This window comes from Elaeis guineensis, chromosome 2 (genome assembly GCF_000442705.2).
Source record: "Elaeis guineensis isolate ETL-2024a chromosome 2, EG11, whole genome shotgun sequence".
Taxonomy (NCBI): Eukaryota; Viridiplantae; Streptophyta; class Magnoliopsida; order Arecales; family Arecaceae; genus Elaeis; species Elaeis guineensis.
In genome coordinates, this window is record NC_025994.2 from 61,832,133 (window position 1) to 61,847,915 (window position 15,783).

The following is a 15,783-nucleotide window of genomic DNA, read 5'->3' on the forward strand; positions in this document are numbered from 1 at the left end:
TTAGGATGGTTCAGAAAATGCTATACCAACCTATACCATACCAAAATTGGTAACATATTGGCATGGTACCTGGTATTGAGATTGCGAACCTCGGCCCAACTAAAGCAGAACAGTTGTTTTTGCCCTAGCAATGAAGCCCATAACGTGAAGCACATTTGATTAGCCCCTACTTTTGATGTTGAATATTTTGGTCGGTTCATATTTAAGGGTAAGGCTAGTTTTCGAATTAATTTCTAATAGCCACAAGTTAAGCTTACAATTACTTGTTTTGTCTCCCTCGAAAATTTGGAGTGTCTATATTGGAAACATATTTCTAATTAATGCATAGAGATAGATACTTGTTCCTTCCTATGGTGTCCAATCTTTATTCTCATTCCCTCCTATACCATAAAATCTTTATACTATGTATGGCGAAGATAAAAATTTTCTTTAGGGAGTTCTTTTACTTGCTTCTCCCTTTCATAGTTTATTCCATAAAGGTGTGAGTGTTAATCTGACGTCTCTGTTGTGTTGCCTCTCCTCTTTCTCCCACATCAAGTTGGTATTGTATCTTGGGTCATCATGATGGCCGATCATTGTAGGCGTGGATTGGACATGGATGAACCAATGAAGCTTCGATTCATAAACCCATTTGGCAAGACATCGAAAAGGAGACAAGTGCGGCATCAAGAAGAATGTCTTCACTTAAAGTCTTGTAGCATGATGATGCTTTTCATGATTCAAAGGAATGTAATGATGATCATCTTTACTATACGAGATTCATGGTCAACCAATTATTGCTTGAGTTTGCCTCCTAATTTTGATGTTTATTTAGATGAAGTTTCTTATGATTCTTGTGAACTTATCTTTGCTAGTGATTCTAATCTTAATAAAGATAAACCTATATTTGTTAATGAAAAAAGGGTGGCCCAATGCATAAGACTTTTGCAATTGTGGGAGGGTTAAATATATGCGGCCATACCCCTGCATGTAGAGAGGTTGTTATGATGTTTTGAACTCATGACCTCCATATCACAATGAAGCAACTTTATCATTGCATCAAGGCTCGCCCTCATAAACCTATCTTTATTGCTGAAGCTCAAAAATTATGAAGGGGGTGATGTCCAATTCTTATAGGATGTTTTAGATCATGTTAACGTTTCCTTGTAAAATTGGTTCTCAACCGTGGTTGTCAATCATGTAGTGGAGTTAAAGCCATGCATGGTGAAGAAAAATGTATCAAATTATTCGTGAAAATTAATGGTTTGATCTCTTCAGAGTTCCGTTGGAAAAGAAGAATCACCATTGTCAGGAAGTCAAGGAACAATACTTAATCACTTTCTCTCTTCCTCTCATTTATTCAAAGAATATAAGCAAGGTTTTAGTTACTGCAATATGGGGCCGTCCCCTTCTTTCTCTTGGAATGGGATGCCCCATCTACCAACACTTGCGTGATGGTGGATATGTCCATTTCTCAAGTTATCCTCATGCTGGAAACAATGGGATGCTCTCTATCACACCTTTATTTAAAACCATGAATACAAGGATCCTACTTGGAGGCGGATTAACATGCTCGTCATATTATCAAACTTTTATTAGAATCAAGAAAAGCATATGGAAGGAAAGCTTTTAAGATGTTATTGAACATAATTTTGCAGGAATTTCACTAACAATTACAAAAGAAATTGTTGATGAGAAAGTTATGAAGAAAACAATCAAAGTAGCATAGCAAAAATTTTTCTTTTGTTTGCTTCATTGACTTCTTGATGAAGAGTTGAAATTGAGGGCAAGTTATTATTCGTTATAGGAGCATGACATTGGAGGTTCCATGCACCAAGATTAAAGTAGCCTCCTAAGTGGCAAGCCAGAGTTTGATTAAAGTAGGCCTAATTAGTTGGCCTATACCCAAGGGGAGTCCATGGGATGATGCATGTTTTATCATCCTTTTTTGAATTTCAAATATATGAGTTACTAGATGTATTTGAGGTCACAGTTAGTTTTGATTAATTTTTAAGTTCCAAATTTTCTATGGTTACTTTTATTGTCTCTTAGTATCTTGGATGGCTATTTTGCAATTTGTTTTTGATTGAATGCATATAGTTGGAGACTTGTTCTGTATATGCTATATAATCTTTATAACATGCATGATAGTGGATTACTATTTTATATTCAAAGAAGAAAGTTCTCTCTTGAGGACTTGCCAAGATATGCCATAATGTACCAAACAAAGCAGATGAGGCATATCGTACCATATTGGTTCAGTATCAGTACATGATACCGGGGGGGGGGGTGTATGGACACATATATATACTGAACCAGCCCTCATACTGGGTGCGCCAACACAGTGACAAGGTGGCATTGGTATGGGGCTTGATACTGAGATGGCGTACCTTGTGCGTTGCTGTATTTTTGCTCATGGTGGATTTTATAAGGGTATTCATGCTTATTTGGCAACTAGGTACCATCCAAAGATTCAGATCCCAATGGGACGTCTCACAGGACATCGAGATGGGGTACCATCCCATGTGTCGGGACAGGGCATTCCGCTAGCATTCCAGCATCCCGGTGTTCCGATCGGGATGTCTTGAGACATTCTTTGTCCCAAGTATCAGGATGAGGCGGGACGACAACACATCCCGTTCCATGAAAAAATCGGAACAACCCCATCCCATCGGATTTAAAACCTTGGTACCACCTCTCTCGATTTTATGGCATTATCTAGGGTTGTTAGCCAAGATAATTTGAAGTCGTAAGAATGTTAACCAAGATAGTTTGAAGTTGTAAGAAATAAGAATGATTAGGTGTGAATCCATGAGAAGGGCAAGGAAAACTGGTAATGCAATGCACATCTATTGTTGGAAGACTCAATCCGATGGCGATGGACTCTTGTAATATAACCTAATAACCTATAAATTCCTATATGATGGTGGAGTTGTTTTCCTAGTTGCAAAAGATCTTTGGAGCTTTCCCCTTCTTGGGAAGCCTAAAATCTTATTTGGATGTTACTTTAAAATAAATTGCTTACAGCTGATAATCGTAGAAAGAGAATCCAAGCTTGATTTGATAATTGTGTCTTACGTAGAAGAGTGAAGGACTCTGCTAATATCTTTTTTCGAGTTGTGGATTTGTTTCATCAAGCTGGAAACATTTTCTCTACAAAATAGGAGTCTGAGGTCTGCACTTTCTTTGGATGGGATAATGGATTCTTTGGAGGGAGGATAAAATCCTAAAGAAGCTTATCTCTCGATTGGATATGGTTTCAGTAATTATTTGTTAGAAAAGTTGGTCCGAATTCATGAAAAGCTCGGATCTTCAGGAATAACAAGCACATTGGAATCCAAACAATTAGAAGCATTCTTGCATTATTCAAGTGCTATGCACTTTTAGAAGTAGAAGAATGAAGTGGGCATAGGAAATTCGGAGTTCTTGTTAGAGTTCATTGAGTGTTAGTCCTCTTTCTTGTTTCCTACTCTATTTTCATATTTTATAATGTTGTGTAGCCTTCTTCCCCCAACCCTCTCATACTCTCCCTGTACTACTTTTCTGTAAACTTCTTTTGTAGTCTTCTTTTCGTATTCGATAAAGTTCCTTGGTGCCTAGCCCAATTAGCCTCTCAAAAGGAAGCCAATAAAGGAAATCATGAATGCAATACAAAGAGGCAATTATCATTAATGGCTAGACTCTAGGTATTATGTTGTTCACCCTTGATGGCATTAGCCAGATTTGGTTGTGGTATGGGGAGACCGGTAGAGAAAAATTCATCCTGTGGATTAGTAGGCACAAGAAGAAAAATCATATGTTGCTTCACCATTTGCATTAGTCGGAGTACATACCATATTCTGAAAGCTATATATGATACATCCTCTTGCCTTCTATTTCAAACAAAAACAATAACACAATGATGATATTGTCCTTATATTTTTGTTTCTATTTATGTTTCCTTTTTTTTCCACCATTCCTTTTTCATGGTTCTGTTTTTGATTGGTACATCGCTTTGTCATCACTTGTAGTAAGCTAGCATTTTAGGATCACAAGATGCTTGTTATTTGATATTTTTCTATTTAAATATCCAACCATGTTGATCTCATACCTAGACTTCTTTTTTATAGGGTTTTAACTTGAGAGAGGAAGATACAGCTTGTCCATGACCTTTTTAGTGACATCTTCTTTTAAAGGGTGCTTTGTGGGAGCAAGAAATGATGTGCTATAACAAGAAATTACTTGACTGAAACATGTTCGCATGTGGTGATGATATCCTTGTATTAGGCTGGTATACAAATTAGGTAGCAGCATGCAAGGTTTTACGTCCTGGTGGGATAGGGGGTGTCTCGGCCTTCCCATTCCATTCCTGTGAGAAAACAGGATTGGGACGGGCTTGTGACTTTGAAACCCACCCACATAGGGAGAGAATAAGAAGGGAAAAAAGGAAGAAGGAAAGATGAAGAAAAGAAAAAAAAATGGAAGGAAAGAAGAAGAAAAATGAAAAAAAGGAAGGGAGAAGAAAAAGAAAGAAAAGGAAAGAAAGAAAGTTAGAGGAAAAGAAAGAAAAAAAGAAAAAGAAAGAAAGAAAGAAAGGAAAGAAGGGGAGAAAGATGGAGGATATTCACAGAGGTGCATGATCAGGATTGCTGTCAGGATGGGACGGGATGGGACAACAAGACGTTCCATTCAATGGAGAAATCAGGACACTTTTGTCCCATGGGATTTAAAACCTTGGCAGCATGTCTATATCCATATCATTTTTTTGTTTGAAAAATATGAATATGGATATAGATGTTAGTTGATGCTAAACTTAGTGTCCATATTTGTGTTGAACTTTATGGGTAGGATATTCTTCTACTTTTCAAACAATGATCAAAGAAACAAAGATGTTTGTCAAAATCTACTTAATCACTAACTCTTTAGTGGATGTTGATAATTCCACTAGGTTGGATGCTTTGGATTAAAGAATGACAATTTAGGATGCAATCCATCAAATCAAAGATATTGCTATGCGAATAGATAGTTAAATTAAAGACATATTGACTACTACAAGGACACAGTCCATTAAATCAAGGACGTATCCATATGAAAAGAAAAGTAGACACATGTTGACGTTCTCATTTATTTCCTTTTGAAGTTTATCATGGATTGGACATTTGTGTATCGGGAGCAAGAAATGCATGTGCTATAACAAGAAATCACTTGACTGAAACATGTTTGCATGTAGTGATGGTATCCTTGTATAGGGCTGAAAAAATGATGGTACACAGATTAGGTAGCAGCATGTCCATATCCCTATCATTTTTTTTGTTTGGAAAATATGAAGGTGGATATGGATATTAGTTGATGCTAAACTTTGTGTCCATATTTGTGTTGAACTTTATGGGTAGGATATTCTTCTACTTTACAAATAATGATTGAAGAAACAAAGATGTCTGTCAAAATCCACTTAATCACTGACTTTTTAGTGGATGTTGATAATTCCACTAAGTTGCATGCTTTGGATTAAAAAATGACTATTAAGGATGCAATCCATCAAATCAAAGATACTGCTAGGTGAACAGATAGTTAAATTAAAGACATATTGACTGCTGCAAGGACACAGTCCATTAAATCAAGGGTGTATCCATGTGAAAAGAAAAATAGAGATATGTTGATCTTCTCATTTATTTCCCTTTGAAGTTTATGAAAGCTATATAAGATTAAATGGAAGTGCCAAAGGAATCATGGATTGGATATTTGTGTATCCATTTGCTTATCTGCTTTCCTTTGATGGATGCAATTACAGATATGGATATTCGCTGGAGGCCAAAATGTATATCCACATCTGGATAGATTCAAATATGGAAACATGAACAGTATTTCCTCCATTTTCATCTCTACTTAGATGTTATTGCAGTGCAACCATTAGGCATGAGGGATGATATCTATGTACAAAAGATTAAACTAGATGATAATGTCTACTATATTTAATTAAAGAAGCCTTCACATCTAGATTTTCATCTGTGGTTGAGTACTTTGGTGTAGCCAGACTTTTGTAATTTATTACAATATTTAAACCCAACACTATTTGGAGCATGAAAGTTTCAAGGATTTGTGCTTTGTCTTCAACATGCAAAGGCATTGGGTTGTGTAGTTTTGTTTTCCGTCATTCTCTCTTCCGCCTCTCCTAGGAAATAGAAAAGGAGGAAGCCTCTAACCTAGAAAATAGAAAAACTAATTTTCTGCAACACATCACAGCCATCTAAGAAGACCATCTTACCTCTGAAGAAATCTCAGAGATCTCAACAGAAGTAAAAGATGATAGCCATGTACAAAGAACCAAACTATATGATAATTATTGTTAAATTGGCAGAGGTGATTCTTACCTTGATTAAAAGGAGTAACTGCAAGGATGTGACCACCATATTGAAATCTATTGTGGCGCTCCTCTGTGTGTTTGTATGTGGAAGCATGCACAGAGAGTATTGCATGCTTGGCATTGGTACATATCGTAACACGTTGCATGCTAGTATTTGCCAACCATTGGTATGTGATTGGCTCCGTAATGCTGCTTGTCAATTAGCTGCTAGTGCTGTATGTCATGTGACATGTTGTTTGTCATGAGTGACATTTAAATCCACGAGCATGCACATCTATACTATGATTTTAAGGGACTTCCTGGGTGGAGAAACTATTTGATTGATCTTATGAATCTTTTATTAGTTGACTGTTCTGGTTAACCGTGCCCTTTGCTGCTGATTTTAACCTTCCTAAACTTTTTCATAGTTCCCCTCCAGGTCAGCCTACTTTATTACCCTCTGTCTAGATTGTTTGTCATGAATTACTAAGTTAAGGCTGCTGTAAATGTACAGCATCTTTTGAGTGCTTACATGTAGAAATGAGGTAATGATATGCCATTTGTGTTTATTAGCAAAGAAGGAAATAGAGAAGGGTAGTTTGGTCAGTTAACCAATGTATAAATCAGTAATTGCTGAAGGTTTTAGAATTCTTTTTAGTTGCCATAGTATGTGTATTATCCTCTACACATGATGATGATGATGATGATTATCTTAACCATGGAACGTTGAATCGTCCCGAACCATCCAGTTTAAGGCATGCCGAATCGTACTAGTGGTGGATTGGGAAATGGTCTCTGGAGTCCATCGGAGGGTTGGCGAGGCCACCGCTGTCGTGTCAAGGCGGTGGGCCTCGTCCCGATTTGACACAATTAAGGGGAGAGGAGAACGAAAGAGAGGAGGAGAGAGAGAGAGAGAAAGGGAGGGAAAAAGGGAGAGTAATGGGTTGCGGAGGCCATGGGCCTCCATTCAATCGAAAAAAGGGCTTTGGTGCATATCTTTTTTATTTTGAGTTCCTCGGGAGAAGCTGATAGTGGTACGATGGCCAAACATGGGCAACGGATTGGGTTGCCCATTACACGGCCCGGCTCGGCCCAACATGAAACGGGCTTGCCAGGCACGGCCCGTTTGCTACAGTAACGGGCCGTGCTAGGCACGACCCATTAAAAAGGGCCGAGCTGGGTTGAGGGATTGCAGCCCGCGGCCTAGGCTCGGCATGGCCCAAGGCCTCGTCCGGCCTTTTTTTTGTTAATTTAAAAAATATAATTTTTTTATAAATTAAAAAAGGGTTGAGTAAAATTAAATATAAATGTGGGATTTTTTTTATAAAATAAAAGATTATCTTGTAATGGTGGAGGATTTGGCATGGACCCCTACTAGTTTATTAATAACAATCAAAATGATACAAGGATGGGAGGGGGGCTAGGCTTGACCTTTGAATACAATGAGGAAGAGAAGAAATTGAGGTGACTCACCTCAATAATTAAAAGATAAAAACTAAAAAGTTATAAATATCTAGTATTAATAAATAAAAATCTTATTAATCGTCAATTCGTCATGCATCATTGGTAGTATTTGTATCGTCGTCGTCATCAGATGTTGTATTATATCCATCTTTATCTTGAAGTTTCGCCTCGGCATCAACCAATCTTTGAAACAGAGCCGTATGTCAATTATTTCATCGGTCATCCTACTCTTTTTGTCCAGAACACGTCGATCTGCACTAAAAGCAGATTTTGATGCTACTGTGGACATCAGCACAGATAAGATATCACGTGCAATGGCGGACATTATAGGATATTGATTTTTAACACTTTTCTATCAGGCTAACCCATCAAGATTCTCTATTTGATTTTCATCATATGCAGATGGAAGATCATTTCGTAAATAAAATTCAAATTCACTACTTAAAGATGAAGATGGAGATGAACTTGAAGAAGCATGTGTATGTCTCTTATGTGCAATGAATTAGAAAATAGATGATTAACGAGAAGTATTAGAAGAAGAGGAGAAGGTTTGTGAACGAAAAACACTAGACCCACGAACCTTTTCATCATATAAAGCATAAATGTCATGAACAAGTTGGTTTACCTCAGCTTTAGTGGGTTCGGGATCTTGATTCATATTTTCACAATATGAAAATGGAAGAGGAGGGTATTTATAGGAGTTCTAAAATTTTTATTTTCCTCAAATACCCCAAAAACTAGCTGTTTTATGGCTGTTAGGGGGGTAAAATGATAAAAAAATAAAAAATAGCCATTACCCAACCCAAAAAACAAAAAAAAAAGGAATTAGCTATTACGGGCCGTCCCTGGTCCGTAACGGCCTTAAACGGGCCGTGCCAGGCACGAGCCCATAACGGGCTTAAACGGGTTGTGCCAGGCACGGCCCGTGGGCCTGACGGGACACTGCACTGTGCCTAGCATGGCCCGTCAGACCTCGGGCCTAGGGCCATGCCAGGTTAAGGTTCGGGATAAACGGGCCGTGCCTGGCATGGCCCGTTTGGAGCCTGGCCCGGTGGACCTGGGCCGGGCACAGCCTAGTGCCCATGTCTAACGATGGCATACCGAAGTGTACCGTTGGCCGACTGATTTGAGGTCCGGCACTAGCATGGCGAACCTTCATCTTAACAATATAATTTTAGGTTGTGTCATGGATTCTTATTTTCCCAATCAATCTTGACCACAAACTTTACAAAATACTTTCTTACAAGTACCACTCATGTTGTCTTGGGTCTTCTCATCCTTGTTCCAATGCTTAACAAAAAATTCAAACACCTTGAATACCTTGTTAAATCTCCTGCAAGTGTAAATCTGTGCACTTATGCATATTCATGTTGGAACTCACTTTCCAGATATTTACATATATCGGACCATTTATCATAACTTTCTTTTTGTTTTTTTGCTGAAGGAATGGTGCTATCATAGTTGCTTAGGACCATTTGTCCCACCATTGTGAGGCCTGGGAAAACAACTGATTATAGTTGTTTATTATTCTTATACAAGAAGCAGTATTCATTGATATGGTCTTTGGTAGATTATAGTCCCATTTGTGCAAGTTGTATGGTTGTTTATTTACTTTTGTTTACCAAAGCTTTTGTTATTTCATAATATTAGATACCCCTGCAGAAATATGTCATGGATCGGAATTTGCTCTAGATCATAAGTGCCTGATTTGATCTTGTTATGTGGTTTACAAGATGCCCGATCCATTGCTCTTTTTGGATATTATTTGGACTGAAATGGAGTTCCAAAAGAAAGGCCTGCTGGTTGTTATTTTAGCAATTCATACATTTTCCATGTTGAAGAAATTCTCGAATCTATGAGATATATTGGGGGGCCTATTTTATTGCTTTAGGAGATATTTCTGTACCACAAGATGCATAATGTATCCTAACATTTGAGTTTTTTTCAGTTTTTCTGTTCTTGTCAAGAGTTGAGGTTCATTGCACCAATATTGTGTACTGTATTGGAACCTTACTGGTATGGTACAATAAACTCCTTGTACTGACATAGGGTTGGGAGACCCTTTTCTCACCCCCAGCTATGTTATCGCCCAAAACTGGATGGTATGGGTTGATACAACAGAATGCCATGCAGAACAGGCTAGCTCCATATGGTACAGGCTGGTTTAGCCTGTGCTATATTAAACCTTAGTACCATAATGGTACCTTACTTATACAGTACAATATCCTCAGTACTGGATAATTCATATTAGTATGGCAAACCATGTTAAGAATCAAAAAAGGAAAAATCTTGGAATTAGAGTTGGCTTATTTTATTAAATTAGTAAGGGATGATTGGTTGCTTGTAGGGAGAGTCAATAAATAAGCTATTTTGATAATAAAATGGGGATTAGCTCCTTTCAACACATTTCTTTTTCCTGGTCTTTCTCATCCCTTCTTTGTACTTTTCTAATCCTATTCCACTTCAGTAACAACTTGTACTCCTGCTTAAGTCAAAATTTGCCATGCACTGCATATCTGTAAGAACTTATAACTGATGCCCTCAGTTTGATTGAATTGCTCATATCCATTTTTTCTTCCTCTTGTATCTTCTCTGTATTTTTCTATTTTTTTATGCTTTCTTCAATTTCCAGTTATGCTGAGCGTGGGATTAAAATTTATTGCACAGCCTGTACCTACGATCAGATCTGATCAATGATTTTCTCAATCTAAATGTTGACATGCATGCTGTATTACCCTGTTATCAGTGAACTTTAATGTTTTTATTAGATTTCATTTCAGGTATTTATACCAATCTACAGATCTCTGACGTTGTATTTTGAAAACCTTCCTTGTAGCTTTTAAATCAAAAAGGAACCTTAGCCTATGGAATCCCCATTTTTGGACAACCTGTTTCTCTTTCCTGTTTTAATGTTTAGTTAAAAAACCTGAAACTATTTCTGAATAACCGTGTTTAACATTACACTCATTTATCTCAATAATTGAAGACCAAAGCAACCTGTCAACATTTCTTACATCCTCTTTTCTGGTTTCTTTGTTTAAACATTCAAACAAAGGTTCTGAGTGAAAATGTATGTTTATCTTACAGGTCCTGATGTGCTCCCTCATTAGCTTGTGGTGTCCTAGCAGGTTTTTACACACGGAATTTTATGCTAGCTCTGTTACTATGTAAACATCAAATGAAGATTTTGCTGGCCCTAATTGTGAATCCCTTAGCATTTTGGGCCCATCCTTACATATTGAATTGGAAAATTTTTTGATTTATTTTGTTTCATGCTGGGAAATAGTTCTGACAGCATCCTCACCAGGGAAACTGCAGTTATGGTGTTGCCTGATGAACTTAGTTGTACACCACATTCCCTATAAAACTCTGCCAGATAAACTTAGTTATGGTGCAGTTATGGTTTTTGATATTTTGAATGTTTTGGGCAAAGACGTACAATTTAATTTTTAAACTTTTGCCACTGCAATCTTGTTATTGACACTTTTTACTTGACTAAAAATTGTGTTAATCAATTTTGAGATTGTGTGTAACACAGCGTATTTGAAATGGCGTATGCTGTATACAGGTTTTACATAGTCAAAGTTATTAATCCTGAGATTACGTAAAATGATGTATCTGAATTGGCATATGTGTGCAAAGCTTTTGAGCAATCAAAGTATTTATTTCTTTTGTTGATTAGAATAGGTTGTCTTCTCCATCCTCTTCATTCTGGTGTTTCCCACATATTCTGTTTATTCTGGCATCTTATAGTGCTAGTATAACATCGTGGGTTTGTTGCTATCTGACCAATCTTAAATGTACTAGGAACATCTCTGTATTACTTCATGGTCATATCCTTATATGGTAACATTTGTCGTTTCCTCTCCTTTATCTGGAAAATTACTTGTTTCCTATTCTTTATTAGGAGGTTCTTCTCATAGACAGAGATAGATGTATAATTATAATTTCTGTGTCATCTGGGATAATATTAAGAGGAATCATTTGTATTCGTTCTTTTATAACTGTGGAAGTCCACGAGACCCGAATATGCATGGATTTTTTTTAGTTTCATAAGAAGTTTAAGCTGCTTTAGGCTAGAATAGTGAATTGATAGATTTTAATACTGCTTTATCATAGATATCTATGCAGCATTCGATGGACATATCCATCATGCAGTAGATTTGATATCATTTCCGCCCTATACTTGGTGAAATTGTTTGATTTTTATAATTACAAAAATCTTTACTATAATTAATTATTATGATACTAAAAAAAACCAAAATTATGGACATGTTTGCTTCTATATCAACAAGGTTTGCTTCTTCAGAAGATATCTATACCAGCCCTCATTTATTTAGTGTACATGCTGCTTAGACCTCATATACAAGAGGATTTCCTAAGTTGGAAGTTGGGACTATGGTAGGATAAACATAAAAGGGGATGGACATGTCATCATTTATATATATATATATATATATATATATATATATCTGTGGATATATGTACATATACACAAAACATGTATTGGAGATGCAAGAATTGGGAAGTGTTCGGAACCTCCCCTTTTTCTTTCCTTTAATGTACTTCAAGGGAAGAGCGTGAAGTCCTATTCTTTGGTAAGTATAATTCCCAAACGTACCTTTTCAACAGAGAACTATTTCAGTCAGATATTGTTCAACCTCTTTCCACAGGATTTGCTTGTGGGCCAAAATCTGGCACTTTGTTGATGTTATATTTGGAGAAATATTTGTTACTTGTTGATGCATGGAGAACACAAATAGCATGTGGAGTAAAATCTGGCACTTCGGTGTCATATTTGGAGAAATATTTGTTACTTGTTTACACAGAGAGAACACACATAACACTTTCTTATGTTTTCATTTTCTTGACTTAATAACACAATTTGTCTTTTCCTGCATTCGCAGTTGATGCCCAAGAAAGGAGGAACGCCGCGCAGAAATGATGTAGTTTTTATATCACCTACTGGTGAGGAAATAAAAAACAAGAGACAACTGGATATTTTCCTACGTTCGCACCCAGGAAATCCACCGTCCTCTGAATTTGACTGGGGAACAGGTCTCTCTCTCTCTCTCATGGTTGCTTGCTAATCCTCCACCTCTTCCATGCATATGCACAAGCTTTGCATACATGTTCTAGCAAATATGATTCCTTTGTTCACTCTTTTTTTTGACATGGACTTTAAACAGGACAAACACCTAGGCGCTCAGCAAGAATAAATCAAAAGTCAAAGGCAACAGAAAACCCTGAAGGTGAAAAATCAGGAAAACGAGGAAGAAAAGCAAGCTTCAAAAAAACAGAAAATGAGAAAAAAGATATTGATAGTGTGACTGAAGCTGCTGCAGCTCAGGAAGATGCAAAAGTTGAAGCCAAAGATGCAACAGTTGAAGACACAGGTGCAGCTAATGAAAAAACGAAAGCAGCTGAAGAAGTTGAGGAAAAATTCAAAGAAGAGGTTATTTCTGCAGAAAATGCAGTAAAAGAGGGAGCAGAAAATATTGAAGAGAAAACTGAAGAATTAGAAGAAAGCAATAAGGTTGACCCTGCTGATACTGAAATACTGCCTCCAGCTGCTGATTCAGCTGAGAAAGAGATCAAAGATAGCAAGGTTCCAGAAGATGGAACCCCCAAAAATAATGATGCAGCAGTTCCTGAGGATGCACCTGTCAACCTGGATGATGGCCAACATCAGCCTGAGATCTACCCAGATAATTGCTGAGCCTGTTCTAATCTGTTTATTTCTTAGTTTTAGTCTGAACATATAGTTGGTGATGGTCGTTGAGAGTATCCTGTTTGAATCTTCTGAGGTGTAATTTGGAATATATTCTGATACCATTTAGCCTATCATGTGAACTCAATATTCTTGAAATATTTGTATTTTGTTTTTACAGTAGTATGTCACAGGTTTCGTGCATGAGGCCAGACTTAAATTCACTGGTAACTTTTCTAACTGCTAAGTTTGTTTTCATTTAGCAGGTTTTTCCTTGTGCTTTACAGGATATTACTTATCGTTCTTCATAGCCAATTAATTCTCTTTGTAAATTACTGATGTAAGAGGTAAAATTTGTTGAAACTTTGCAGGCATTCTGGGTAAAAATCTTGTTGGTGAACAATGTTGTGTATGAGCTATTCATTCAGTGTTTTATTGCTAAAGATTGAACGGAGTCCGCATTTTAAATGGTGATGGGATTTTTTGTTTTCCTTTTCACTAAAATGTATTTCCAGTGTGAGGTAATATGTTTGTGAGTTAAACATGCCACAGCCTGCCTGATGATGTCTGCCTTATTTAAACCCAAATTGAAGTATTATAGTTCATTCCCAATAAATAAGTTGTGGCTATTGCTGGAAGAGCTGTGAAATAAGGGAAAGTACATGCTTATGTTTCTATAATAACCAGGTCTAAGATAATAAATTTCAGTTTATTTGAAGAGAACCAGCTGTAAAAACAAGAATGAACTTCTCTTAGAACATGGAAGAATACACGAAGAAAGAAAAATTTTCCTTAAATACGAAGAAGGCTAATCTTTTGACGGTTATTTTTCTAATACCTTGACGTGTGTCCTTTATCGGAAAAGTCTGCATTACTCTACTAAATGATGGATCTCTCTTTCTAATTATTATATCCATATTGTTCTGAGGTTCTGGTATCTCATGTGGGGTGCTTTCTGTTTGGGCTCAATATGTTAATCGATCAGAGAAAATTTCATCATAATTGTCGAAGGTTTAGTGCTACCAGCCTGTTCCTACTTCCTAGGGTATCATTCTCGACCGTCATCAAATTTGTTTTCCGAATCTTATTTTTCTTCCATTTGTTCTTTCCTCCCTGCGGTCTGGCCCATATACTGATCTAAGAGGGTTGGGAGAGGGTGGCAAGTAGCGCCCTCCGATAGAGAAAGTATGCGATGGACCTTCTCACATTCTGTTATCAGCCTAGAGGGAGGTGCACAATCCATTTAGGCAAGGGCCGTTGGGTATATTCTACCAAAAAAATGACATGAAAATGGGAGTGCCAAACCTTTAAAAAACTCGGAGAAGCTGGCTCGAAAAAATATGATATTCGGATACTATCGTGAGACGAATAGTGTGGCAGGTTGGGTGGCTTCGTTTGTTGCTCCTGATGAAGTTTGGAGCGATGTCTCTTTTTTGCTGAGATGCTTGCGGATATTTTTTTTGATTTTTGATTTTTGTATGATTTATGGACGAACATCTTATAAAAAAAAAAAAAAAAAAAAAAAAGTAGGATGTATGCTATCGCCAATGATGAGATGGTTTGCTTACATAGAATTTTCCCTGATAGACAAAGGATTATGGAAGATTCATAGGCAATGGTTGTGATTTGATCGACCATCTCACCGATGAATTATTGATAGCTGAAGAGTAGGAACCAATGGAAACTATAGGCAGACCAAAAGTCTGGAGTGTTGGTTTGGATGGTACAACCCTTGCCACTAGGCAAGGGAACGGGTTCGATTCCAAACAATGTTCGTCCCGGCTATCGAGGCTGATTGGCATGTGGAACATAAAAACTGGCATCATAGGTCCCCAATCCCGCTATTCTCTAGCTTATTTATTTATTTATTTATTTCTTTTTGTTTTGTTCTTTTGAGAGGCCAATAGGCGCCGCGGGGTGCCCAAGCAATTTTTGTTGAAGAAAGAAGTAGACAGAAACGAGTACACAGTAGTAGGAAGAAAAAGGAGGAAATAGGAAGGCCAAGCAAAACAGTGGAAACAAGGAAGATGGACAACCACCAAGAGAGGGGAGACAACTGAGACAAAAAAAATAAACGGAAGGGAGTCTTGCGGGAGGAAATATTTGGCTGACACCAGCGGGAACTAGGAACTGAAATGACTCTTAGCTTTCCTTATCGGATCCATCAAAGAAGCACTAGAGTTTTGAAAAACTCCGTTGTTTCTCTTGAGCCAAACGCGAGAGTAGATTCCAAATACTTGAGACACATCCGCTTTGGATAAAAAGGTGATAGGCCGATTTGTCCCCACTTCCGCAGACCATATGGTCA

General features: G+C 37.4%; 1 protein-coding gene across 1 annotated transcript in view; it reads left to right on the forward strand.

Annotated features, from left to right (window-relative positions):
* LOC105034477 (uncharacterized) overlaps positions 1-13,699 on the forward strand; it is a 34,632-nt gene extending 20,933 nt beyond the window's left edge. Inside the window, exons 2-3 of the mRNA XM_010909659.4 lie at positions 12,673-12,823; positions 12,955-13,699. Of these exons, the coding sequence (XP_010907961.1) occupies positions 12,673-12,823; positions 12,955-13,484 (681 nt within the window). The 3' untranslated portion in view covers positions 13,485-13,699. The remainder of the gene's footprint in view (positions 1-12,672; positions 12,824-12,954) is intronic.
* Positions 13,700-15,783: the final 2,084 nt, after the last annotated feature.